Raw genomic sequence first — 27,791 nt, 5'->3', positions numbered from 1 at the left:
CAGATTAATATAAACAGCCTGCTTAATTTCAGGTCACTCGCAAATGCACTTTGTTGATTGACTAAAACATGTTAAACCTTTGGTATGGCCTCTTAAATTTGCTTTTAAAAATGCATTTGTCACTCTGCTCCATGGTAGAGGATTTGATCTGAAGAAAAAGACAGAATTCAGTGATTAATTCAGCAACTCTGCAAAATTTCAGCACCTTAAATGAACCTGTTAAAAAAAGTTACAAGTTAGTGTTGTGCAAAACTCAACCTTTGACCCAAATATGCTAAATATTCTCACTATAATCATCTGCAGCCTTTATGAAGGTTTCTTATGCAAGCATAAGAAAGCTGCATTCACATCTGACAGGCAAGCCCTTCTATGTTAAATACCTACTACAACCATATGAGGTGGCATGTTTGGAGAAACATGCTGGAACTTAAATAAGCCTTTTTTCCCAATGAAAATTAATCACTTTTAAAAATTCACAGTACACGTCTGTATAAAATTCTTCAAATTAAGGTACAGATAAGATTCAATATGAATCTGTTCTGGCATTAAAAGACCTGACGTCTTATAACAATATCACTACGACCTGGCATTGCCGTTACTCTTTCAAATCCACAGGATTTAGCATAGCGCTAAAACTCGAGCGAGTAACCCACAACATGAAAGACAATAAATACATAACCGTCAATACACAGAAAGAGCTCAAAAACCTCAAACAAAAAATAATAAAACATAAATAAACCAGATTTCTGCAACATACAAAAAAATAAATAAAACAATAAATAATTTAAAAAACGGCACAACTTCACTGTTTATATGAAGAAGAGGAAATTTGGGGGATCAAATTCTTTGGGTACTTGCTGAGAATGTACTGGCGGCTTATTTTAAACCTTTATGGATTATTAATAACTTCAAGTAACATAAGGGAAATACCACTAAATTTGTGATGTGATTCAACACATGCAGACAGGGCAGAGAACCCAATTAGTACACATTTCTCAAACCACAAAATCAGAGAGGTTAATCTGTAGCGCCACCTAGAGGCACAGCTGGGAACAGACTTCCAGACAGATTAAAAAAATAAAATAAAAGTGCTGACCCTTTTTTGGCATAAAAATCATACTTTTTCCCTACCAGCCGAGTAGCAATGCTTCTCATTTTATGGAGCTGCACATTCAGATGACATCAATGCTAAATTTTCAGGCCAAAATTTCTCATTTAAGAAAATAAATTCAGTGATATTCCCCTTTAACTTTGAGGTAGTATCTCTTGCCATAATACTGCTCTTTTTTTTCTTTTTTCTTTTTTTGCGTCTTTAAACCTACAAAATCAAAACTTACTTAAAAAAGTGGTTCATCCCAAGAAAATATGCAAGTTTCCAAACGCATTTACGTCATATGTTGCATAGTTAAAACCCCCAAACTTACAGAATACGTTAAAAAGTACAAAGGAGTAGAAAGTGTGGCACAGAAGATGAAAACTACGTTATCATAAAGGCACATAACACATGGACATCACACACAACCACACGTCTTTGGGCTAAAGTTCAAGTGGCTTCACATACCTGCATGTTCACGGTATATTGGCCATATTTTTATTTACACTTGTTTTTTTGGTTATTTGTTCGTTTTTTCTTTTTACCTTAAACTTTTTGTCAAATGTATTGTTTAACACAAATGTGGTCCAGTCATTCCTCGTTTGGAAATAGAAACAAAATACTTGTAAAAATGATTTATGTCTGGACACGTCAGCATATCCTTTACATATAAAAGTTGTTTTTCCTGATACAATGTGAGTGAAGTCAAAAAAATTTAACAAGTTAAATATCGAGTGAAAGCCTGACTTATGCACATGATCACTACGCGGGTAATGGTTGCCCCCTCTCGTTGTTCTGTCTCGTCCCTTTGAATAATGTATATAAAACAATTTCAGTTAGTCTTGGATGTGGAAAAACATCTGCATTTAAACTTTTAACACATTTTTACAACTACAATACACAAACAGTTTTGTGATGTGAGAGGAGAAAAAAATCTGAATAACAAAAAAAATTAAAAATGTGACGAGCTTCATTTAGCTTAACTTTGATGTTTTATGAAGTCAAACTCCGAGCCAGAAAACAGAAACGGCTTAGTATTCAGAGAATTTGGGGTTTTCAGTGATGTGCCAGCACCTTCCTATCCAGGGTAAATGCTTAATGAAAATTAAAGCAATTTGTTGGACACTGTACTGTAAGTGCGGATGGCTCAGAATTAGTCTAAAAAATATTTGGGGAAAAAAATGTGTAAAATTGTCAAAAGAGATATTAGTGTATTTAGGAAAATATATCTCTCTACAGTCTCCAGGGCAAAGTATTAAGGTGAATTTTGTTTATATTTCCTCCTCTTTTATCCAAACCGACCGTTCTGCGTGAAGGAAAAACAGTCTGCTATGCAGCTTACTGATCAATAAGGCACCAAGCTGATAGTCACTCAAATTTGGGTAAATATTTCCAAACTTATTCCAATTCCAGAGGAGAGTAAGGAATGTATCCTCAAGGAACTTCTCAGAAATGTCTGTTTATGCTGCAGAGAACTGGAAACAGTTCTTTTCCATCTACCAACAATGTCAAATACCCTGCCAAGCTCATTAAAAAGAAAGAAAACAAACTCAAAAAACATGTCTACATACTCACTGCCACAAAGCACACTCGGCACAACCTCGAAACCTAAATCTAACTACGTCATAATCAGACATCCAACTAAAATGCATCTCAAACAAGGCATGAAAGGTTCATCCACAATGTATTCTAGTTAACAGTTAAAAGCTGAGTAATAACCAACTAACTTAAACGAGAGAGAGAGAGGGAGAGAGAGATATAGAAAGGACTTAGTAAGCAACAATAAAACTGAAAAACAGGAGAAATTAACTCAGCAGTGCCCACATTTACAATTCTTTAAACCACAGGGAATTTAGCAAAAAAATAATCACAGCCTATTCCAGCTGGGTTTTGGTCACTGCTATGACATCTTGAATCATCACAACCAGGACACCTCTCTGCCTATATGCAGGAACCCCACTAGGTAGTGCCATAGACCAAAAAACAGACTTCACAGCTACCCGAATGCAGGGCTGCAAGAGAAAGACTGAAACACCAATAGTGATAAAATACTACCATCTACAGACAGGGGAGACCCACTGCATGAACAGGCTGACCGCATCCTAGCACAACCATTCCCCCTGCATGAGCACCGCACCACGAATAACATAAAAAATACTATTAAGTGGTCACGTTAGAATCACAGCGTTCAAGTGTCATTTGTCACGAAGAATTTCACTAAAGAGGGGAGCAACCATTATCCCACGATGAGCTCTACTTATAGTGTCCGTGTCAGATGCAAAATAAATGTTCCTCACAAACTACATTGAAATAGCAGAAGCTGTCCAGTGTCTCTCCAGTGCCATTTTCACAACTGCAGACACTTGGTAGAAAAGTCAAACACAGGCATGCTCTCAGCTAATGTCTTTGTGTTCACTGTCCCAGCTCGATGGGAGACGACTTGATGAATGACGCTTCTGTGCAGAGGCGCTGAATGTTAGTGACCCCCAAAAGAAATGGAGAAGTATCTGTAGACCAGGTTGGAGCTGTGCAGGAGACCCTCCAGCGTTGGGAGAGAGCGACTTCTTGCAAAAGGACCCGCTGGCTTTTTAACGCTCCTCATCCGTCAATCAGCGACACATCAATGTGGGACAAATCAATCATGTGCCTGTGTGGTAATTGTGATAACAATGTTTGAGCCACTGTGGACGGAGATACCTATGACACTGTACAGCAGCTAAACTGGAAAATATAAAAGCTCTACTGGAGTATGTCTGACATGTTTACACAGATAAAAGGAAGATGTGTTTAGTACCTGTGGAAGCTCATTTGGAAACTTGTTGCATGCTGGGGACTGGAAAATGTAGCAATTGCTTTCCTCTGCTGGGGCATCATTTTGAAAGTCTGCAAGTGGATAAAAATGGGGAAAAAAGGCCCAACTAAATACAAATACATACTCCTTTCCTCCGCAAGGGGGAGCGGGGGTGGTAACAAGAAAGGGAATAATCGATTGGATCTTCAAAGCTAACCTACCGAATCACTACAACAGAGGGCGCTGTGGGATCGCAGATAAAAAACGCCATTGCTGTCACTGGTGGGTGCCAGTAAATATGTGGTTCTTACCTAATTTCCTAATTCAATCTTTTAAATGAATAACATAACATAGCTTATTAAAAACTTAATCTACCTCGCTACAGTTTCATGTCACATCTCCACATATAAGCAACACTTGCAAACGCAGATGTGTCTGGGTGTGCACGGAGATGTGCACGCAAACACACGCTCAGACTTCTGCACACTTTAAAATTAATGTGTGTATGCAGCATCGTCATAGTAGAGGGGATTTTTCAATTTGGAGAATAATCTGACTAAACGTGCAGAGATTCTGATTGAGCTCATTTTTTTTTATAAATCTTAGGGGAAAAAAGTGAAGACCCCCAAGATTAATACCTTAGTGTATCTATACACAAGTATACTCTAAAAGGGTCCACTTTAACCTTCTCTGCCAACCTACCCTAGTAGCAATGCTATCAGTGACTGGCAAACCCTAAAGGGTTACAACAGGACAATCTGACCATTAAAGCAAATCACCTAAGAGTGTGAGGTATGAGGCTTTATGCATAAATTCAGCTTTAGCCAAGCCATATCAACGAGGTATGAAAACACAATATAAATACACCATGTGCTCCAGTGTGATGTATTTGGTACCCACCTTTATGGGGCCGATGGACCTCAGAAGGTTCTTAAGCTGCAAATCGGTTGTAGATGAGGAGAGGCCTTCAATGGACACAGTGCAGCGCTCACTCCCAGCAGTCTTTTGGCTCTGTCTGGTGGGCATCGGACGACCTCGACCCATCTGGCCACCCCCTCTACCTCGGCCCCGGCCTGACACAACAACCTAAAATCGATGGAAGGAGTCATTTTAAAAACAGGGAGAGAGACCACAGATATACAGAGTGAGACCTTCTCCTCCTCAAAACGGGCATGCTGGTGCATTCAGCCGTGTGGAGTTTTCTGAGCACAAAGGCAAATTTTTTAAATTCTACGTGTTTCCCTCTCACACCTCTCAGCCTTGTCACGCTTTCACATGATTGACTCGTCATATTTCTGCATTGAACATCAACATCAGAACACGATGCAAGCGGCGTGGCATATCTTCATATGAGCTTGTGAGTGAGAGATATGTTGCTTCAGCAGCAGAGGGGGAGGAAGAAGAGGAGGAGGGGAGGAGGAAGAGAGGAGAGGAGCTAGTGGGAATATGTCTATGTGTTGGGGGGCGGGGGAGCATAAAGGGAGAGGAGCCATGCAAGCGTTATGGTGGCTGCCTTACCCTGTCAGCGCCAGTGAGTACGGTAGCAGTGACAGGAGCCTGGCGGTGACAGGCGTGCAGAGAGGCCAGGGGACCTTGTGTAGCCCCCCTGTGTTACACCATTTTCAGCCTGTCAATACTCCCGCACCTGGCATACTGTCCTGTCTTATTACAACTCCTCGATTGGTACGTCTACTGAATGCCACAGGAGTGCCACCGGCACAGGACAACTTTACAGGAGTCATTTTGGCTTCTTTTATAGCAGAACTGCCATCGCATGTGCAGTGACCTCCATTAATAATCACATTTTAGGGGAAATTCTCTCTAGTCTACACCACAAAAGAAACAGAGCTCATTCTGAGCATACCCTGTTTTGTTGTGGGTTGCCCATGCCCCCGCGGCTAGCCTGCGACGGTCCACCTGGTCCCTGTTGCTGCTGTCCTGTCATGGTAACTTTCCTTTGGATGCCCTGGTTGAGCGAAGCTGCTGGCCAGGCGCCTTGTTCCTGTACTGGGCTGCTTGTGGCCTCAGGCCCCTTTCCACTCTGGATGGGAATGATGGAGGGCAAAACTAATTTAGCATCTCAAAAAAAAATTATTACAAACATCCCACTTTTTTAAATCACCTTATGCACATTAAGCATTTAGGGAAAGTGGTTTATGGGCAACTGGGAGAAATGCAAGGACATATCTACAACGTGAAAATCTGTCAGAACTGGACGCTGGATTCGTATCAGCCAGGCTGTGGAGAATAAAGATCAGCTCAACAAGGTGATGGTCTCATTATCAAATAAAGTCACAGCTCAACTGTGTTGACATGCAGGCAGGAATTGAAGGTCGTCTCTTCCCCGAGTCTGCAGAAAGATGTGACAGATCAATACGAGGGAAGAAAAGAGGCGATATCTCTGACCTGTCCCCAGCTGAGAATAAATGGATTAATCCCTCCTATAGAAATCACAGCTCCTGATTGTGCCCATCAAATGCTAAGCTGCATTACACTGAAACGACAGCAGCTCGATGTGTACCCCATCTCCCTTGCACGCTCCCCTCCTCCCCAGCTTTTGTGTTTTGCACTGCTTTGTATTATCCCTGATGAAAATATAATTTGCCTCTTATCTGTGTGCCTAAGCCATACAAATCCAAATCCTCAAAAGTGGCAACTTTCTTACACAGGTATTATGTTTCTCCCCCCACCGCCACCACCTTCAACCAAAAAAGATTAATTACAAGAGTCTTGGATTGGCATCTTTTGTTGCTTCGCACCTGAGAGATGGGCTGAGGGAAAAAAGCAACTGAGGGATGACAAGAAAGGGAGAGAGAGAGTGTGAGGAAAAATAAGGAAAGGAGATAACATTGTCAAGCTCCCGTTGATGACAGCAGAACAATGTGGAAGAGAGAGCACCTGGAGAATGTTCTTTTCACTGCTGCTATAGGGCCCTAGCCGTTTCCTTCTCTTTCCACCTCTCTCTCTCTCCCCACTTCACATCCCACTCCTCTTTTTTTTTCTCCAAGATGCGCTACATCAGATAGCTCTGCGCAGGTTTCCATTAACGCGCTGACACCCCGTTATCTTCATCTGCAGCCAGCCTGCGATTTTGGCTCGGCGGCTTGATCCTCTGGGATGAAGTCGAAAAGCAGCTTATTTCAAATACTATCATATCCCACCAACACGTCTCATCAGTGACAAGTATGAATGTTTAACATGCACGCTTTTGTGGTTTTTCAATAAAGATTAATGTGCAATTAAGGCCACAGCAGTAACTTATCGAGCAAGTACAAAAACAGACAGCAGTGGTAATTCTGGACTTTACTGCCGTTACCGTCATTCTTATTTTACCCCCTCCGAGGCCTTTATCATTAAAAGAATACTCTTCTGTCCTGAAAAGAGGATATCAACCTTTAGGAGCAGTGATGAGGTGTCCCCAACTCTACAGATAAATGTCATATTGCTCTCTTTTAATGCCTCCAGCCTTTCTGTGTTCTCTAGGTAAAATGTATGTAAAGGCACTGTGGCTTAAATACCAGATCCCAAAGCTTAAGAGAGGAAACTCTTAACAGATCAATTTTTCCAAAATGACACAGACATCACTATGTCATTCCCATAGGTTAGATATCATCTGGACTGCAAGACAGACAGTGAGGGCAATCAGTGGCATTTCCTTTTAAAACTGTGTAGTTTCCCATGTGGGTAAAATCTGCTGAAGAGGATCAAATAAATGTCAGACCAAAACACGCAAAGAGGTGTAGGATAAAAATGAAATCATATGCTCACCGCTCCTGTAAGTTTGACGACTCTGACTTTGTGCGGCACCTGCTGGCCCTCGAAGCTAGTACTCTTTGCCCGCTGCATCACAGTTCTTTTAGCGCCAAGTTTAGGTCCTTGAGCCTGAGCCAGGGCTGGACTCGCTGAACGGGTATCAGGTACGTTTCTTTGAGGAACTTGAACAGTTTGGATAGGAGCACCAGATCGGTTTACGTTCTGCAAAGCGCTGTTCCTTCGCTGCTGCACTGGCTGCAGCTGATTTTGTTGGGGTTGCTTAACAGGCCCGGCAAGCTGTTGCTGCTGAATGCTGCCTTTTACCATCTGCAGCCGTGTCTTGACATTAGGACGGGGCGCAGGGGTCTGAGCAGCACTGCTGGGAGGGATGGCGTTACCTTGATTGCCAGTCTTTAATGTGGGATTTACTGATTGTTGTGTTCTCTGAGGAAACTGTCTTTGCTGTTGTGGTTGCAGTTGCTGTTGTGGTTTGTGTTCTGGTGGTGGTGGTCGCTGCTGCGGCTGTTGTTGCTGCTGCTGCTGTTGTTGTGCTGGAGGTACAGGGTGTGGTATTTGCTTATTTGGTTGCTCGGGCTGAGCTTGTGTAGTACTGGTGCCTTGGCTTGGTGCCTGGGCATTAAGTCTTTCAAGCAGCTCCTTCTTCCTGACACCAGCCTGCATCTGCCGTCGCATCTCCTTCCTCTTTAGAATCTCCTCTCTCAGACGCTTCTGCTCCTCAATCTTCAGACGATACTGCCGTGTCTCCTCATCCTCATCAGGATCCTGTGGCACAAAACACAAGCTGGAAATATGCCTGCCACACTTCACTTCCTGGATGTAGCACTGTGTCTTATTTTAATCATTAGTGCTTGGGTTGGGCATTAAATCTAAAGCATGTGAAAATGTCATCAGCAAATATATGATTTGGTTTTTGGTGAATTTTTAGCACAAGTAAAAATCCAAAGACTTTAGTATACGGCAAGTAATTTTTTTGTACTTATTACACACATCAATGTTTTTAGATTACATTACTTTAAAAAAATAATGTATAGTATTATTAATATATATTAATATTCCCCTGTTTTTAGTGGCATCTAGTAGTGTGTAATGCAACAGTACTACCAGAAGGTGGCAGCAATGAAATTATAAGTTGTCTGCCAGTCTCCTCCAAGCCTATTATAAATTGTAACTAAAACAGAAGAATACCACCTTCACTAACAAATACTAGACACACGTTAGACGCTCTGATACAAACAGCAAAGAAAAAAACATCTATGGCCATTAAAAAAGTTCTAAAGAATGAATGAAAACAACACCCACGCCATAGTTTTCCAGGTATATAGAGCATATATATCCACAGTCATATGAGAGTGGGTGCAGAGGGGTAATCTTTGAATAGTCAAATAGCCTCCTGTGAATACTGAAGAGTATTTTAGCTTGAAATGTTCATCTCTAACACTGATTTCCTTTTACTTTTGAGACAGGACACTGTGCTATATACCAGAGGATTTATAAAAAGTGTATTTGGATAGAAAAATCCTTCATATTACTATAAACACATTATGTATTATCCAAACACGCTCATTTTTTAAAATTTACTTTTTTTGTCCTTGTCTCTGACAAAAAAACAACAAAAATGTGATCTTCGAGTCCTGACCTGTGGTCTCACGCCGGACGGCGTGCTTGGAATTTCCTTGCGAACAACTGTCCTGCCTGCTCCCTCAGGCTGTGATTCAGTCTTCGCAACAGCTTGGCCTCTTCCTTTGCCACCGTCAGGCATCGGCTGAGTGTTCTGCCCAGGACGCATCCCCTGTGTTGTCCTGGCAACAGGCTTGATGTTGGCAGCGGGGGAGGTGGGGGTGGTGGCAGGGCGGGCGCTGTTCGTGTTTGTGTTGCCAGGTGCTACAGGGAGCTCACGTAGGTTGCTGTTGCGCTGCTGCATTTGCTTGGAGACAGGTGTGTTCTGAAGAAAAGGCCATATTTTGTGTTCTCAAACCATTTAGCTCAGTTTTTATTTACTGATTAAAAATGGACACGATACATATAACAACGATGGCAACATTTTATTCTTTCATTCTTAAACTGCGACCAGTTTAAGAATAAAATAAATGAGATAATATGTTAATCACTCACCATTCTCTGCCTGTTAGACATGTGGCGCTGTTGGGGGTTCAGAGGGCGGGGATTCATCTGCCTGGGGCTGCCATGCCCCTGCTGTTGATGGAAAGGATTCTGGCCATGGTGCATCATGGGGCGAGGCTCACCGAGATTTAGCTGCGGCTGCTGATGGTGGGGTAAGTCCTGCCTATGGTGTTGCTGCTGCTGGTGCATGGGCTGATGGGGTGACAGCGGATCATGATGTGGAAGCTGGGAAACAGGAGGGCCGTGCATTAAGCCCTGAAAAATCAGGAGGAAAGGAAGAAAAGCTCAATGAACACATCTTTTTTTTAAAATAACAGAAACAGCACTAGTTTTTCTGAAAGTTGTTCCCAACATTGGAGTGAGCAATTTCTACATAATTGATCTCTAACTTGTGTCTTTATGCATCCAACTAAATAGTACTAAAATAATGCTTTAATCACTAGAGGGCGCTCTTGTCTATGTCTCCAGTCAAAATGTAGCAGTGCCAAACACAAGAGCCTCAACACTTCAGCAGCAATGAATATGATTACTAGTCAGACCAAATTATTGAATTTAGAAAGGACGTCTAACTGTGGCAGAAGAGGAGAAAAAGGGTTAAATAAACATTCACTAAACAAACAGACACAAATACACACAGACATCTAGTGGTTAGAAAAATCACTTACTCTTAGTCGTACCTGCATCCCAAACGGAACTTGTGTAGGAGGGAAAAGGTTCCCCTGTTGGCCAAAAGCTTGACGAGGGCCCATGAAAGGCCTGGGCTGGTTGGGGGGTCCACCTTGTTGATTCAAGTTCACCATTCCCGGGTGATTTTGGTGGGGAGGGATGTTGTGTCTTGGGGGTTCTCTCCCAAACAGTCCAAGCGGGCCCTGGCCCGGCTGGTTGAAGGCTGGTCCTGGTGGGCCGAAGCCCATGTGGCCCTGGCTGGGCAGCTGCTGCTGGTGGAGGTTGTTGCCGCTGTTCATCAGAGGGCTGGGGCCCTGGTGATCAAACATGTGCTGCCCTGGAAACCGTGTTGAATCTGTGCGCTCTGTTTCCACATGAGGAATAACAACATCATAAGAGAGATGTCAACTTTCTTTCCTTGAGACTACACCGGTAACTAAGACTCCGGATGTATAGTGTTATAGCATGGAAAACGGATACAGCCAGCTCTCTCAAGGTGAACGGAAAACAAACATGTTGGTTATTAACTCTGCAAATGAAATATGTATGCTGCCATTTCCAGGTTTCATTCTGATGTATATAAATATATACACAAATGAATTCTACATGAGTTCTGCTAACCAGAAAGCTAGCAGCATACCCTGTAGGTATAGCGCCAGAGGTGATGATGAACAGGGTTAAATATGCTAAGAGAGCTTTGTTATCCTCGTCAAGGCTGGATGTGAGACTCACCTCCCATAAAGAGGGGTTCTCTGTCCTGGGGGCCTTGAGGTGGCTGGTTCCTAAAAGGCTCCATGTGATGAGGGGGCCGCTGGGGCTGACCGAAATTACCAGGCATGTGCTGCTGAAAGTCTCCCGGTCCCTGGGAAAACACAAAACTCATGAATTATAGGCCATTCTGGGAACTCAATAATCACAAACAAATTAAACTAATGAAAAATGGGAATTTGTGAGGTATTGCATCGGGCAGAAAGCGCTTGTAATTGAGGTGCTGGGGTCATTAAAAAGATGCAGAATCTTGAGTTGTAAACATCAATATGCATGCCAATATTAAAGAAACCCTTCAGCATGAATTTGTGAGCAAACCTGCATTAATGCTACTCGGGGCTTTGTTGATAAACCTTCTAAAAGGCTTTTTTCTAACAAGGAAAGGGTATTTCAGGAGGGGATAAGTGCCCTCATCTTTGTTTCAACCACTTTGTATGTTAGACAGCTTTCCACTCATCGCATGCACACCACTCCCAATCTATCTTCCAAGGAAAACTAGATAACCATTTAATCCCTCCTTGGAATTCGAATCCCCCTCATAACTGTCTCCTTTATTCTTTTAAACATCCATCTCTGTTGAAAAATTAACCTGCTATTCAACACGTGCCACTTCCACAAATGGGCTGCTTGCCTCCTCCAAGCCTATTGTAAATTACTTAAGATGCTATCAAGGCTTAATCCATCTTTATTCCACTGCTGTGTGGAGGTATTTAGAGAGAAGAGGTGTTAGAAAGCTAGAAGGCCAGAGTCCCAAAAACTTGCTTAACATAAAGTTAATCAAAGAGGCTTACAAAGACTGAGGATCACAATGGGGGCACAATCATGCCATTCTGAAAGGTCAGGCAGGCAGGTTTGCACAATGAGGACTCCAGTGTCCATATAATACCTCTCGAATAACACGGCTCATCCTCTCACGTCTAATCCTTGATAAACAGTCGGCTCGGTATGTAACTGATGCAAGGACAGTGCTTAGTTGTGATGGGATAACCGTGACAAATATAACAGAAATGGGCCAAATGTCAAACTATATAACAAAGAATAGAAACTTGAGTTTTTGTTTCTGGGTTTAACATAAGACTGATATCATTTACTACTTGTGCTGTTTTCAAAGTAGTGAACACTGCTGTAAATTAATAATAGCTAAGCAGAACAGATTCCTACAAAGTGTCTGCACAGCAGGCATCTCTTTCTCAGACACGACTCATCATCGGATAATTTTTTTAAAACGCATTTGTTGTTTAGGTTTAAGACAACACAACCTTTCTGACTTTAACAGCTAGCTTTGAGAAGACAGAAAGCGCATGCTTGACTATTTCCTGCTTTTTCCATTAATATTAATCAATATTTCACTGAGAACGGGCACCAAATCAAAGTAACTGTCAAAATAATCCTTAGTTGCAGCTCTTTTGTGGTGAAATTAAATGTGTGAAGAGTAAAAATATTCGTAATAATGACTTTAATTGGTGTTGAGATTAATATTTCAAAACCTGTCTCCACCAGCAAAAATTTAATGCAGTAATACTAGAGGCTATGACCCCCAATTCGCCTGGCCTATTAACAATTAAATTTGATGGGATGATAATGTATGATAATCATGAGTAATCAGGTGCCCGCCGATAAATGGGATGTTGCCGGCTGGTATGTCACCTGCATTTCAAATTGTGTCCTTGGCAACACCAGCCTAAATGCAATTGACAGCTGGGGAATCCAACACTATGCTGTTCATCAGTCCAGTTGTCTGGATACCTTTCCAACCCACCCTTGTACTGCCAAAACAGCTCTTTGCTACGGTGCCATCAATAACCAGCACAATCACAGACCTCAAGAAACAGGAATGCTGTGATACTGACACTAAAGGCCAGAAATGTGTGTAAATAAAAATACATTTTTGACAAAGACCGACTACTGTGCAGAGGTCTGGCATCTGGCAGCAAGGTTGTAAATTCACATGAGCGCAATTGGATGCAGCCATTTCCAATGGCTCATTTGCATAAATCCATATAAAAGGCGCTCTCCAGAAAGATGTCAGTCAGTACCAGCACCACCTGATGCCTGAGCATCATTAAGTAGAAGGATGGAGTAACTTAAGGCACCCTGGGTGACTTTCTAGCGAGTCATTTCCTTCAATACAGTAATTGCTTTAAAGGCATTTCTGTCATGTCTTGGATGGGCTCTTTGTGAGTGAAATAAAGGACCTTTTCTTTCAGGAAATCACTGACTTAAGATCCGCCCGTCTGACGTGAAATTCTGCCTTTGCAATATGTGGTACACCCGAGCCCCATCAAACCACCACCCCGTTTCACTAATTTAGATACTGTTCGAAAAAGGTCTCTGTGCCTTTGGGATACAAACTTGTGGAAAGTGAATTTTAACTGGCAGTATATCCTGGTTTCACAATTCCATTATATGCCAAGCTGGCTAGTCTGAGCCCCAGCCCATCCATAAAGAGCTACTAAGTAAGTCCCGCCACTGCAGCCCCAACCTCTAAAAGTCGACCGCCTAAAGCCCCTATCACGCATTTCCAGTTGTGCAGCCAGGCTCCTATCAGTGTTTACAGATTTGCTTTAACAGTATTTGGCCTGGGCAGACAGTCTAATTGAAGTAATGATATTGCCCTCACTAAAAGGGACGCTAACCGTGTGAAGGAGGAGAGAAAGTGAGGCGAAAGAGAGGTAGAGGAGCAGCTGCTACTCACAGGGAACCTCTGAGGACCCACAGCAGGTCTGGGCTGGCTCTGAGCAGGAGGCATCAAGGGCACTGCAATGAGAGAGAGGTAGAAAGAGAGCAAGAGAAGGAGGGGGAGGGGGAGAAATGAAAATGAGAGGCAGTAGGCAGAGAGAGAGAGGGTGGTGATTGTAGAAAGGAAGGAGACCATTAGACATATCCATGCTAAAGGCTCTTAGTCAGGGGTACATGTTAAATTTTAGCTCTGTGTTGCTGCACAAATCTGCCCCCTCCCCTGTTAGGTACAGACCAGGGAGCTCAAGGAAATAGTAAATACATGAGAATAACTTGCTTGAATCAACAAAAATAAAAGAAGACATTTCCTATTGTTTGAAATGTTATTTTTTTTAAATGGGATTTTCTTAATAAGCACTGGTGAAACCATATGCCAACATCCAGCACTGGTAAAGAAAATTAAAGTGGAACATATTAACTACATAAATATATGAAAAACACAACAGAGATGTACAAAAAAATAAATAAATAAAATGCACATGCACACATATGCACACACAATCCTAACCTCAGGCACCCCCAGATCTTCCAGCAAATGCCTTTCTCTTGGGAGCACAGCCCACACTGCACACGCTTTCCTAACAAAATTTCAATCTCGGCCTGGACAGACAGGCCAGATAGCCCATCTCAGTGAATGAATGCATACTTGATTTATTGTAACACTGTTTATCTCCACTGCCCATATCAACAAATTTAAGTCAGAAAATGTGTGATCTGATTGGGTCGTATATGGCATAATTTTGTGAATCTACTCTAAAAAGTGTTTAAATAGATTTCCAGCCACCATGAAGAAACATGGGTTAATTTGGATTTTAGCCTGGTTTTCGCAGCATATGAAAGCCAGGCCAAAGCCCAGATTTTCAACTTATAGATTAACTTTTATCTTTGTCCTTAATCTCTGTTCATTTCCTGTTTGTTTTTTATTTTTTGTTTGTTTGTTTTTTAATTAAAGATGTCTAACAGTATCAAATGCCAGTTACTGAGGTTTAATAAACAGGCAAATAGATAAACAGCCTCTTGTAACTTCACTGAGTTTATAAGAAACCATCAGTTACAATTACTACCACAGCCCAAAGATGAAGAACTGACCGTCATCACTAATGGGATGGCAGACTGGCTTGGTCGCAGCCCCAGGCGTGTGTGGCTACACTGAGTGGGGGTTCCCTCCCCACCTCACAGCCGAGAGGTTTGCCGGACAAGGACCCGGGGCAAAACAGTGTGTTGCTTACTTGAAGTTTATGCATCGAAACTGTTCAATAAACTAATTTTTTCACTTAGAGAGTTATTTGCAAACACTGAAACTACAATAACAAACACTGGAAATGCTAATGAGGTCACCGTTTGACTGACTTTGTGCGCAGGTGGGATTCTCAGTTTCCTGTCAATTTCTCGACTTTTTGTGTGCAATGTCTTTGACTCCAAAACGTTCCACACAACAAATAAGACTCTCTAAAGCAATGTGGTTTCTTATGCATAAAAACTTGTAAATGTGCATATAACTATGAGAGATTGGCTCGATCCCCTTGTTAATGGACAGAACTGTTGAATATATAAGTTCTCTAGCAATTTTAGTTTTAACACTAATCCAAAGAAAAAATGTGAATAAGAGGGAAATATTAAGTTAAATAACAAAAGTCAAACAGAAAGCACTGGGTTGATGCTGGAGAAAAGTACCTTGAACAGGTGACGTTGCAGGCCCTCTGAAGTGGGGGTTAATGTGGATGTTCTTGGGTTGTGGAGCCTGTTGCTGGTGATGTGGAGGGAAGTTAGGTGGCGGGGAATTCATCAGTCGTGGTGGCGGCTCCATCTGGGGTCGCAGCGGCGGGGAGCGATGAGACATGTGCGGAGGGATGAGGGGCTGAAGGGGCTGCTGAGGAAGCGGACGCCCGTGATCTTGGAAGTGAGGCGGTCCACTTGGACGTGAGGGGTGGTGCTGCGGGGAATGCAGCTGCTGCTGATGAGACTGATGAGGAGGAAGCATTCGCGAGGACTGCTGTTAATTGGAAAGAGAAAGGAAAGCGGAGAGGAGGGAAAACCAAAACAACCCGTCAAAACACCTTTCGTTCTTTTGGATTCTGTTATGATGCGAGGACACACCAACAAGTCAATTCAACAGCAAGAGCAAAGACCGTATGGTAGAAATACGATGTACGTCTGTTTTCTGTATGCTGGGTTCAGACTCTGTGATAACAGCCTGATTGTGGCCTCATACAGATAATGTAGGCTTCACTGTTAATTGAAAACAATAATAATGGATGAAAACTGGAGCAACTCTCCTGTCCTTCATTCAATAAAAATATAAAATCTTTGAAATATGCTACAAAAATTAAGAAAAACAAACAAAGTCAACACTTAAAGTCATGCCACCTGCTACCACTGGAATATCCCTGCCATCGATGCATCAAAAAATAATTATATAGTTAGGTGATGTTTCAAATGGGTCCTTGATAATTGGTCAATCTGTTTACCGAGCAAACAAACAAACATGCCAGTGACCAAATTAGTCAAATAGTTAAACCTGACAACTAGAGTGCCTTGTAAAAAGCGCACACTCATTAACGGCAGCCAGCAGGATGTTTGTGGTGTTGGCATGTCATCCCTGTGCCATTAAATTTTCATTTCCAGTGTTTACGTTTGGTTTTGAATTTTAAAGCCTATTAACACTAATTAATACAACCTAAAATAATGCAGTGCTGGAGTTGGATGTCATCTAGCCTTGAAAAAGAATCACTTTAATCACAGTCTCAAGCTGTGAACAACGTGGGGAAACACCCAACTCATACTTTTGTTTGTTACCTGAAGCCTTGATCTAAAAATGTAAAGAAACCCAACACACCTACACAGTTTGTTTTATTTTTTTAAAAAAGAATAACATTTTCCATTTTCATTTGATAAATTAATTTACATTTTTAACTATTTATATCATATACCAGTGTATGAAAAGGCCCAGGATGTGCTGAAAAAGTATTAGTTACTTGCACATACACATGCACACCGGCATATTATGGCTACATTCTCAATGCGACTTTTTCACCAATAATAAATGTATATCAAAAGATTAAATGGTTGGAGCTCAGTCCTGTGTGAAGAGCAAACAATTTTTTATAATGCTGTCTAAATGAACAACTGCTAAATCATTTTCTATAATCCATATATCACTGACTACAGGAGAGCAGAGAGCGCTTTGACTTTCTTTCCATGTGTAATCAACCATTGCTGGGGTGCTTTTAGATAGGAAGGAGAGCAGCAGCAAAATAAATACATGTCAAGTACTTAGACACGCTGCCTTGTAACTGTGACGAATACAAGGAGGTAAAAAGTTGAGCCATTTCAAATCATCTTATTCAGTGAAGCCCTTATGCTCCCTTACAGTGAAGTGACACAGTACTGAGTGATGCAATACTCTGTGCAGCCAAATAGGAGAACCCTTTAAAATCATTCAGGTGGATGACTTGACAGTGCTTTACCTGCATGCCCATGTTTCCCATCGGGGGGAATCTCTGGTCGTTCATTCTTCCTCTGTTTCCTCCTCTATAGTCTCCCATTTCAAACCCTGGGAAGCCTCCTCTTCCTCTGCCTCCCCGTCCCCCAACTCGGCCTCTGCCTCCGTGACGATTTTGTTTCTTCTGCCGTTCTTGCTCCTCGAATTCCATCAAATCTCGCTTGGCCTTCTCTGACAGTTCTGTTTATACATGGAACAGGAAAAGGAGGCACTCACACATTAAACTTAAATCAATGGAAGTTTAAGTAATGTAAATGAAGCCTATAAGAGTTTAGAGAGATTCAATGTTTCAGCATCTTTAAGCATTCAGGCTGTCAGTGGATACAGAATAAATTATTCCCAGTAGGGATAATTTGTACCTAGTGTTTCAGGGATGTTCCGCCTTTTGGAGCCTGCATCTGCCAGCCGCACAACAACGCCCTCCTTTCTTTCAGATTTGAACCTTATGCGGCCAGACTCTTCATCTTCCTCGTCTTCTTCGTCCGATTCCTCCTTTGTTTCTTCTTCTTCTTTTCGCACAGCCTCATTTTCACCCTGAAGGACATGTTCCGATGTTAGAAGCAGAAGACGTCTCCTATCCTAACATTTGCTTCACCATTTTTACTCTGTGGCTTGCTGTGTTTAATTTCATCACTGGCTTTATTGCATGAAAGGACATCCTAAAATTCATGCTGGTGTTTACTGAATATACACCAACAGTTGGGGGCTAGTAGCCAAAAGGTTAAAGCATATACTCCCATTGCTACCAGTCAAACTGTATGCATTCCTAGCTAACAAAGCCAGCCTTCGAGCTCGATTGCACCATGTTAAGTTGTTGCACAACTTGTTCATCCCGTTTCAACACTGAAATAAAAACAATGAATCTAAAGAAGCTGGCTTCAGAATACCTCCTCCATGTCATAGACTCGAGTCCCTTCAGCAGTGTCTTCTTCGTTCTGCTGATCTCCCTCCACCTCCTCTGCACCCTCCTCCTGCTGAGCTCCATCTTCATCAAGAGGCTCATCACCATAGGGGGTTTCGTATTCTTCATCCTTTAAAGATGAAACGGTTAATATGCTTCAATAAATCGACAACAGATTTCTGATTAGGACCGGCAATGGGCAAATCATTTTTTATTTTTCCTGTTTCTGTTGAAAATAAAAACGTCCTGTTTAATAAAAATGCTGTTATAGATTATCTTTTTTCCCCATCACTAAGAGCTGAAATGAACGCAAGAGGTGACATGATGACATACTTTGCAGTGCAGATCAATAAAATTTCAACTTTTCTCATTCAAAAAGGACAAAAAATAAATAAAATAAAAATCATACAGAGCAAGCACAATAAAATGCTATGGTGAGGTTTTTGGGGAGGCACCAGACAACCCCACCCCTTCCAAACCCAAATTATCATAACAGTAGGAGCAAGGCTTCATTACTATTCCTGACAGCATTTGAAATTCAATGAGATGTAAATGTTTGACATGATATACAGAAATGCAGGCGCAGATAAAAACACTCCTCCCCGCTTCAATGATGGTGAAAATATCATTGACTGACTCCTCACAAATCACTCCGTTACTGTCCACGCTGGTTTCACTTCAACCCATGATGCAAACACTGAGCTGTGATCCAAATACACAACTCAGTCAAAAAAAAAAAAAAATCAAATCAACACACAAAAGGTGCCATATAGCTGGAATACGAGCTGCCAGCGATTCCAGCATCCGAACTGCACAATACCCTCTAACAAATACCAACTGCTGAATAAGGTCAGATTGTATGTCTTGCAGTGATGTTAGGTGATGTTAGGTGTTGTGCTCCATTAACCTGCCAGCAGCAGCGCTACGTATAAAGGCAGAAAGGGGGGGGGGATATTCCGACCAAACCAGGCGGATGGACAGTAAGCCCCACGGGAGGCACAAGAACAGCTTAATCCTTTAAACTGTTCCACAAAATGCTCAATGAATACCACAGTGAGCAAAATGTCAAGGCCATGAAGTCTAGTGACCTTGTAAACAGGCATTGCAGATAGCTGAAATACACCTCCACACCTGCAGACATCTCCAAAATATCCAATCCAAAATAGGCAGCCACTTGTGCTAAGAAGGTCAACATCTTATCGTTGTTTGGAGAAAGACGGTAGGCTAATATATCTCTGTCAGGTGACAAACACAATCACACCATGGTAAATGGACCATAACAGACATTTGCACATGGATCTGGTCTTATCTTTGATCCTCTTAGCCCAGGCTAAGAGGAAAGGAAAACGAATAAAAGGGAAACTCACATCAATCATTAGAAAACTGTATGGAGTGTCCTCGGGAAGGTCAATAATCTTTTCACCTGCATGAGACTTTATCAGATCCAGTCTAAAGGCAGAGATAAAAGCCCCCCACATTAACCTCTGCCGATTGGCAGCACATCTCCCTGACACAAAGCAGCTTCTTACTCCCCCAAAGATACAAGGCCCAAGGTCACAATGGCACAGGGATTTGGAGGCGACAGCAGAGCATTACCTCACGCCAAACAAGCTGTCAACAAAACTTTGTCAGCAAGATGGAGAAATTAACTGGCAGGAAGTGATAATGAATCTAATCCTCCCCTGCCAAAAAACACCGACCAACATCTCCTTCTCCTGAATAGATTTTCAATCCTGACTGACCCTGTACTGAGACAAGAAAATTGACATTATCTCTTGGACACAATAGAGCTGGGCAGAAAAGGGGGAGAGGGGGCAGAAGTGCGTGTGTGTGTGTGTGTGTGTTTAGGCATAGATTTGAACAACTGAAATGTGAGAACTCACTTGAAATTCACCATCAATAGGCTCATTGATTTGGATGTTTAGCACACCGTCCTGATAGTCATCGTCAGCCTCTGCTGGCTCTCCAGCGTAACCCATTTGGTCTTCGGAAATCTCTGCGCCATCTTCTTGGCCATATTCCTCTGTATATGCCTCATCCTCTTGCTGGTACTCTTCCGCCTCCTCCACATCCCCTTCTTCGCAGCCCTCTGCACCAAGGTTCACAACGTCATCGGTATAGTCTGCTTCCTGTGAGTTGTCCTGCTGGTCATAGGATGTGCCCAGGGTATATGTGGCATTGAGGCTGATATCCTGACCACTGAGAGGAAGTGAAAACATTTTTAACATCCCATAAAACAGAAATGAGGGATGATGGAAGTCTAAGCAAAGATGAGGACACAGATATTAGTGGATTACCTCTGATCTACATCTTCATCATCACTTCTGAGAAGATCATCATTCAGCTCTTCATCTGACATTTCTGATGGATTCTGAAACAAACAAACAAATGGTGTTTAAAATACTGTCCTTTAAACGTGTGCATGTGTTGGTGTGTCTGTTTAAGGTGTGGGGGCAGGGGACCACCTCCAACCCCAAAGGATGCTCTATTCCCATGTGGTGAAGGCAATCTGGACAGGTCAACAGAGTGCTTTTTTGTCCACTGTACTTCCTCCTGGTTCACATCAACAATTCCCCCTGTGGAGGAGCCACCTGCTACAAATCCACTGCTCGCATCACTTTCTAAATGTTCCACAAGCACCATCATCTAATGTGACTTTTAAAAGCTTTTAGCTTATTCTTACCTTTTTACTGGACAGCCAGTCCTCTTCCAACAAATCCTCTTCCAAATCACTTTTGTGGCAAAAAGACAAACAATGACAGGTGAGTAGAGTTAGACATTAGCATGTTACTTAATACTGCCTTATATAACACTGTCAACTCTCTATTCAACTAGCAAGTTAAACCTGTTTAGGTAAACTCTTCTTAAAAGATATATATAGAATTCTCAACTTTTAACAATAACAATATTATTGCAATAAAAGATAAGTAATTTGAGTAGCATCTTGACCAATACAAGGGATATAACAGTTCTGAAACACAGGCCAAAATCCATTACACACATTTCAATGATAACAGCAGGTTGTGCCATTTAATACAATAAAGAGATGGATGCAATAGTTTACCTCTCAAGATCATCATCTTCACCTCTCCTTCTGCGTGACCGCTCAGCCCCGGGTTTGTCATATTCATCAAAGTCAAAATCTGCAAAAAGAAGGACAGTTGTGCTTAAAAATTAGCTCTAACAAGAGCAACTTATAATACTAACAGAAGGCTCCCACATGGATTTAGAGGTGGGTGGTAGGCGGCAAGCAGGATAGTGGCCCGAGCCACTTTTTTATCATTTGTGCAGATCTGTTAAGACCAAATCACATGCAGCGTCACTAAGATTTAACAATGAACAATCACTTTGTTACACATAAAGCAGGATAAAATCACTCCATGAAAAGATAACCCCAAAAATAAATATATCTGCTTTTTCAACATGATTTGAGAAATCTGGCAACGGCTTACAATAACTACAAAATATATGAAAATTAGTTTTAAGGTGAGACATAGCCCACATTTTCTTCATATGCCATAGGCCTATTATTCACACTATGATGCTTGTTTGTGAACGTGTATCCATTAAAAATGGAGGAGGCTCCTTGCCTGTACAATTAAACTTTTACGTTTACTTTGCAAATATTGGTCAAAAACACTGAAGACTACTGTCTCTTTTCTACCGGCCAAGGTACAACACTTGAGCTAAACGTCAAGCCACACATGAATTTATGTCTTGTCAGGACTAACGCAGATGGGCATGTTTCTCCACCATCATGTTAAAGTTGATTTGTAGTAAATCAAAATATATTAAAATATTTAAATGTTGGGTTGGAAACTAGCGCTTTTAAGAAGATATATTTTATGTATCTTAAAGCTGGGAAATTCCTTTAATATGTAAAGCATTAGACTAACATTATGGAATCGGGCTGCGCAATTAATTGAATTTTAATCTCGATCACCATTTTGGCTTCCCACAATTAATTGAAATTGATCAAGCGACACTGAAAACGCGTGCTCCCCCAATGGAACACAAAGCAGAGGCAAATCAAGTGCTTCCTAAATCAGCACCTGACCACGTGCCTGCATGTGCCAATCACAGCTGTTCCCTGTGCAACAAAGCTTCAATTTTCCTGGACTAGTCTGGACAAGTAACATAACGTTAAAAAACAGAAATACAACAAACTTCAAATGTCTAATACAGCAGGTGGTGAAGAGAACATCATTTGTTCTTTGGAAATACTTTGGATTTAAGGCAAATTTTGTTAACCAACCAGCAACACAATTAACTCATTCAACTGCCTGAAAACACACCATAAACTGCACTGTAATGAAGGCAGAGGGAAAAAAGCAATGGGTGCTACCGTGACTCGTTCAACGTTAACTCAGACATCCATGAAAGTGAGCCTGTGCAGTGCATCAGGTTCCATCCAGCTCACAAAAATACACTGAAAAAAACAATGCAATCACATTTAGCCAAAAATAACCACCCAATAAACACTGTGCATAATGAAAGCTTCAGGAAAATGATACATTTACTGGACTAAAGATAGGCTACCCCTCGGCGCAATCATTTTTCCAAAGTGGCAAAACCTGCGCTATATGCAAACAATCAAAGGGTAAATAAAGAAGAATCTCTTTTCAAGTACTTTCCTATAAGTTTTAGTCGTATACATCACCCAGGTTTGATTAATGGAATGAAAGACTTTATATTTTCCTTCTAGGAGATGCACTTGAGTCAAGTGAATAAACACCTTGTCTGAAAAGCTTCTTTAGTTACCTGAAATGTAGCACAGTGTACTTTTCCTCAATAAAAGCAATCAATAATCAAATGATTGTGATCTCCATATTCGTATTATTTTGGCCATAATTGTGCAGCCCTGCAATGGACCGTCTGCTTTTCACAATCTGAAATGCACCCAAACTGCAAACACCCTGCTGCACATGCTCCTTACCCCAACAAACTGCCGTTATTGTTGCAATGACATGTGTATCAAGAGCCTATTACGCAGACTGATCAGACTCTTTGAAATCTTTCTCAGAAAGAACACAGATCGTCTATCAATGACGATCTTAATTTGTCACAATAGCCAATTCAGGCAAACCAACTTTATTTATATAGGAATAGGTTAAAAAATACACATAATACAAATGAGTGCAGTGTACAATGATGTGTACTCAATAAGCGTGGGCCTCACGTGTCAATAAAAAGGCACAGTTATCTGATAAGTTTAAAGGCAGTGATCAATAACCCTATTTTACTTTTGTTTAAAAATGCCTAGCGCTGAAGCAGATTTGGCCTCCATTAAATCAATAAAAGTGCCGTTCAAACATTATAGACCTTGATCCAACTGGGGTAAAACTCACTGCAGCAACATGATCAATGAATGTCAAAGCAGCTGAGATATTAACCACTCTGATCAGAACTTTCAGATTTAAATCAGAGAGATAAAAGAACACAGATTAAATTATGTGGGTTCACCTAAATCTGAAGAACTCAATTTTAGCAGGTTTTCCAAAAAGCCTTGAATAGAATCTGTCAGGCTCATTCTATTCAAGATAGCATCCCTACACTTAGAACACAGCAAATGAGGCAAAATGCAACCCCTGATTCCCTGAAAGCCAGACATCATATGAGCAAAAAAAGGGACGAATGGCAGAAGGTATGAGAATAGAAAAATTATGGTTTAAAAGAGAAAAATGTCAGTTTCCTGTTAGCAGAAGTTGATTTTTCTTTGTACATCCTATCAATTATACCCCTTAGAAAAAAAATCAGGATTGGTGAAAGCTGATAATGAAAGGTCACACAAAATAAATAAATGAAAATCAGACTCAACCAAGAAAATCTCTACTTTGATTCTAAGACGGGTGGATATAACAATGTGCTCTGCTCTACTGACTTTGACAAAACTGGAAGAGGCTCAGGTAATTTAATTGTGATTTAAATATCAAGTTTAGCTCATGGGTGTCCTTCTGCATCCATGAACCTTTCTTGTCTCTAGCCATCTCGAGCCGACCATCCTTCATGACCCTCCCCAAAACTAAGGCTGGTGCTCCCTGACAGACAGTCGAGCGTCAAACTTTTATCTGGTAAATTACACGATGTAATTCAGAATAATTTTCTGTTTTATCAGTAAAGTGTTAAAAACTACACAGCATGACGGGAGTCACTGCTGACGGTGGGAAGCCAAGTGTATCTGTAGCGAGAACGCTTTGCACTTTCAGAGTATTCAAACAGAATGAAGCAACACATCGCGTCTTTCCCTCCAAAAATAATTCCAATAATTAATAAAGATAAAGCGAATGAAAGCATGTCGGCCAACAGCAGCACAGCCAACCATTAAAAACAAGTTTAACAATGAACTCCCACTGGTAGACATTTTCATCATTCAGAGCCTACTACCTTGTTTACAGTCTATGGCAACGTCAATGAGAGAGCCACTTGTGCTATTAAGCACCTAACAACTGTTGCAGATAGCATGTGTCACACATAAACACACACAAGAGATGACATGCAGGTTTCCACCGGCAGTGTGCTCTGAGGTTAATAACTGTGTGTCAGTGATGCAACAAGAACTATATTCAAGACCCTGAAAATAATGTAGCAAAATTTAATTAACCTATTATCAATTTTAATTTTTACATTTGCACATTTTCTGTTCTGGCAAAAGTTCTTCTACTCAAAGGGCAAATTAGCAGCTTTAAAGTGGGCTCTTGAATCTGGTTTGCCTAATAATTCAGTCTCCGCTCATCTAATTATTCTGTATCTGTGCTTTCAGCTCGAAAATCTACCCTGACAGTAGAGCCTGATAAAGCTGCCATTTTTAAATAACATCCTAGAAAAGCAGCCATGCACTGAGCATGGGATTTCAACAGAAAAACTGTTGCACAGTTGACCGCCATCAGTATCAACAATAATTATGTATGAGTCGGTTGTTTAATGGACTGCTAAAGGCACGAATCACAAACTCTTAAATTTGGCATTGAAGTTAGGCTAAAAAAGTTTCTGCATTCATGCAGTGCAGGAGAATAACTGGTTAATTTAACATATGAACTTGACAAAGAGAAAGGCCATAGCATTCCAGTACGCTCATGCTGTCAGAAACGGTAATCAAAATAAAATATCTAAGTGTGATTACTTGCTAAATCACGTACAGGCAAAAACACCCAGAGCTGGCCTATAAAGACAAATAAAATAACCCATAAGAAAACAAACAAACAAGTAAAAAACAAAACAAAACATAAAATCTGTTTTTGGTAAGAAATCTCATGTCTAATGCCTGTAGTGGCTCTTTACTGATGTTTAACAAAGTCCCAATACAGTGTGTTTCATCATGACTTGTTCAGTGGTGCATATCAGACAGCTGGCAAGATGTGGTCTTATTTAAACGCTGCAATATTTCATTTAAATTGTATTTATACAAGGCCAAGTGACAACAACAGTCGAATAAAAGCAAATTATATTGTGAGGTAAAGGCCCTACAATAACAGAGAGAAACCCCAACAAACAAACAACCACCCTTTAAGCAAGCACTTGGCGACAGTGGGTGAAAAAGAAAGCAGGAAGAAACCTCTGCACAAGTAGGCTCAGGAAGAGGCAGCCATCTGTTGCAACTGGTTGCAATATTTTCATTTTAGGCTGCCGCCAAGTAGCAATTCAGTCATCCAGTGTGAGGTCCTTCATCCAAGTCGGTATGGCCTCCTAAATGTAGTCTGCCAATGTAGTAACAAAACTGGTGTGTAGAAAATAGGATTGCAGCTGTTTGATGCATTATCATCCTCTTATTTATACTCAATAAAGTGACATTTTTAACTGCCCCCTCCAGCAATCTCTTAGAGATGCAATGGGTTTTATTTGAGGTAAAAGCCATGGGTCAGTCCGGCCTTGGGTCCCATCCAATTCCAACATCCAAATGATCCCAATTTTGTTCAAGTGTTCAGAGTCTGGTGCCTGTATTTTACCGCTTGTAATCAAATGTATTCACTCTTACTGTAGTTGCGTTCGTAAGATGGCCTCTACAAAGCAATGCTATCCAAACACAATGTAGGAATCACTGTGGGGATATACGGACCGCGTTAACTGCGTCATAGTGCCCTTATAGACATATGCAGTTGTGAGTATACCTACGATACTGGCGAAAAAGCCATACAATAATAGCCTGCACTGTAGGTAGTTAGGTACATAATCAGTGTTAATCATCCATAAAAGAGCTTGTTGTTGGGGGGGGGTGGTTAGCGACTACCTTGAGCTATCAAAATTAGCTATCGATAAAAGCGCTACTGCGATAAAAAGGGGAAAATACCTGATTACAGAACCATTATATCTGCTTTAAAATTCAAGAGAAAGCAAATAGGACCCATGGCTTATTTTATATCATGCTTAGCTGTCCAGAAATCAAGTGGGGTTTTTTTTTTCAATCCCACCAGATACCAGACTAGCAGCGAGCTTATTTGCTAATAATGTTAGCAAACAGGCCAAAAAAAAATTAAACGCTAATCAGCGCTTGACTTTGTCCTCAATGTATTAACAGTAGCTTTGGGAATTATGCACAGCTGGAGCGTCTTACAAATTTAAACTTGTTAAGTTAACTTTGTGTCCGGTATTTTCGTCTGCTTATATTCGTTTTCGTTTTACAAAGCTGGTTTAGCTAAGGGCTAGCGTGCGGCCTTCCCTCATTGAAGCCGTCTGTTGACAGTACGAACGAGCTAAGTTAGCTTGACTTAGCTCTGAGGCTAACTTAGCACTATCGACAAAATCAACTGACATTACTCACCCTGGTCGTTGGATGACATGGTGCAAGGCCCGTCCCGCTTAAAGTGTGATTACTGTAGTGCAGAGTGCATTTAATCTTCAGTACTTCACCATTATCACGGTTTAAAATATGAGACTAACAAGAGCTTCTATGCGGCAATGACTTCAGATCACGACCAGGATACAAGCATGCTAGAGATGGGTTTGCAGCGATGATGCATTGTGGGTGGGGAAACTCGGATCGGTTTGCTGCAGGAAATCTGGCTGGGAATTAAAAATTCACACATATGTTTGCCCTCTACTACTAGGCTACATGCAAGATGAGGGAGGGATATTTACTTTACATCTGGATAAGGTATGAAGTTGACTTCGTATTAGTTCTACAAAAAGCATACATTATTAACAATAATAAATCTGAATATTATGTGGCATATTGGTAAGTAAGTGTATTACCTATAAATTCAAAGTGACATTTTCAGCCTTTTTTTCAGGTTAGGGCAGCTGTGGCTCTGGAGGTAGAGTGGATTGTCTACCATCAGGTTGGTGGTTTGATTCCCGGCACTTTTACTATGCATGATTTACTGGTGTGAGTGTGTGAATTCTTAAAAGTCCTTAGGCATAGAAAAAAACGTGTATGAATGTGTGTGTTTGAATGGATGAATAAGGCCTGCAGTAAGAAAGCACTTTGAATGCTCAAATAGAG

The 27,791-nt window shown here is 41.3% G+C and overlaps 1 protein-coding gene across 3 annotated transcripts; it reads right to left on the bottom strand.

Annotated features, from left to right (window-relative positions):
- Positions 1–1,537: 1,537 nt before the first annotated feature.
- rbm33a (RNA binding motif protein 33a) lies at positions 1,538–27,323 on the bottom strand. 3 transcript variants are annotated; one of them, XM_031732531.2, is made up of 19 exons: positions 27,111–27,323; positions 21,420–21,498; positions 21,039–21,087; positions 20,653–20,726; positions 20,239–20,554; positions 18,342–18,485; positions 17,814–17,988; positions 17,420–17,634; positions 15,627–15,945; positions 13,909–13,970; positions 11,178–11,307; positions 10,457–10,809; positions 9,771–10,034; positions 9,295–9,600; positions 7,653–8,420; positions 5,749–5,925; positions 4,785–4,970; positions 3,888–3,976; positions 1,538–3,740 (listed from the first exon to the last, which is right to left on the bottom strand). In XM_031732531.2, exons 1-19 carry the CDS (start codon positions 27,127–27,129, stop codon positions 3,692–3,694), a joined length of 3,774 nt encoding a protein of 1,257 aa, XP_031588391.1. In that variant the 5' UTR covers positions 27,130–27,323; the 3' UTR covers positions 1,538–3,691. The 3 variants fall into 3 exon arrangements, with proteins under 3 accessions (XP_031588391.1, XP_031588390.1, XP_031588393.1); XM_031732530.2 differs by having other exon boundaries at positions 10,445–10,809; positions 27,111–27,322; XM_031732533.2 differs by lacking the exon at positions 5,749–5,925 and having other exon boundaries at positions 10,445–10,809.
- Positions 27,324–27,791: the final 468 nt, after the last annotated feature.

Source organism: Oreochromis aureus, linkage group 9 (assembly GCF_013358895.1).
Source record: "Oreochromis aureus strain Israel breed Guangdong linkage group 9, ZZ_aureus, whole genome shotgun sequence".
Classification (NCBI taxonomy): domain Eukaryota; kingdom Metazoa; phylum Chordata; class Actinopteri; order Cichliformes; family Cichlidae; genus Oreochromis; species Oreochromis aureus.
Note: the sequence above shows the minus strand (reverse complement) of the source record. Positions and strands in the feature narration are given on the sequence as shown.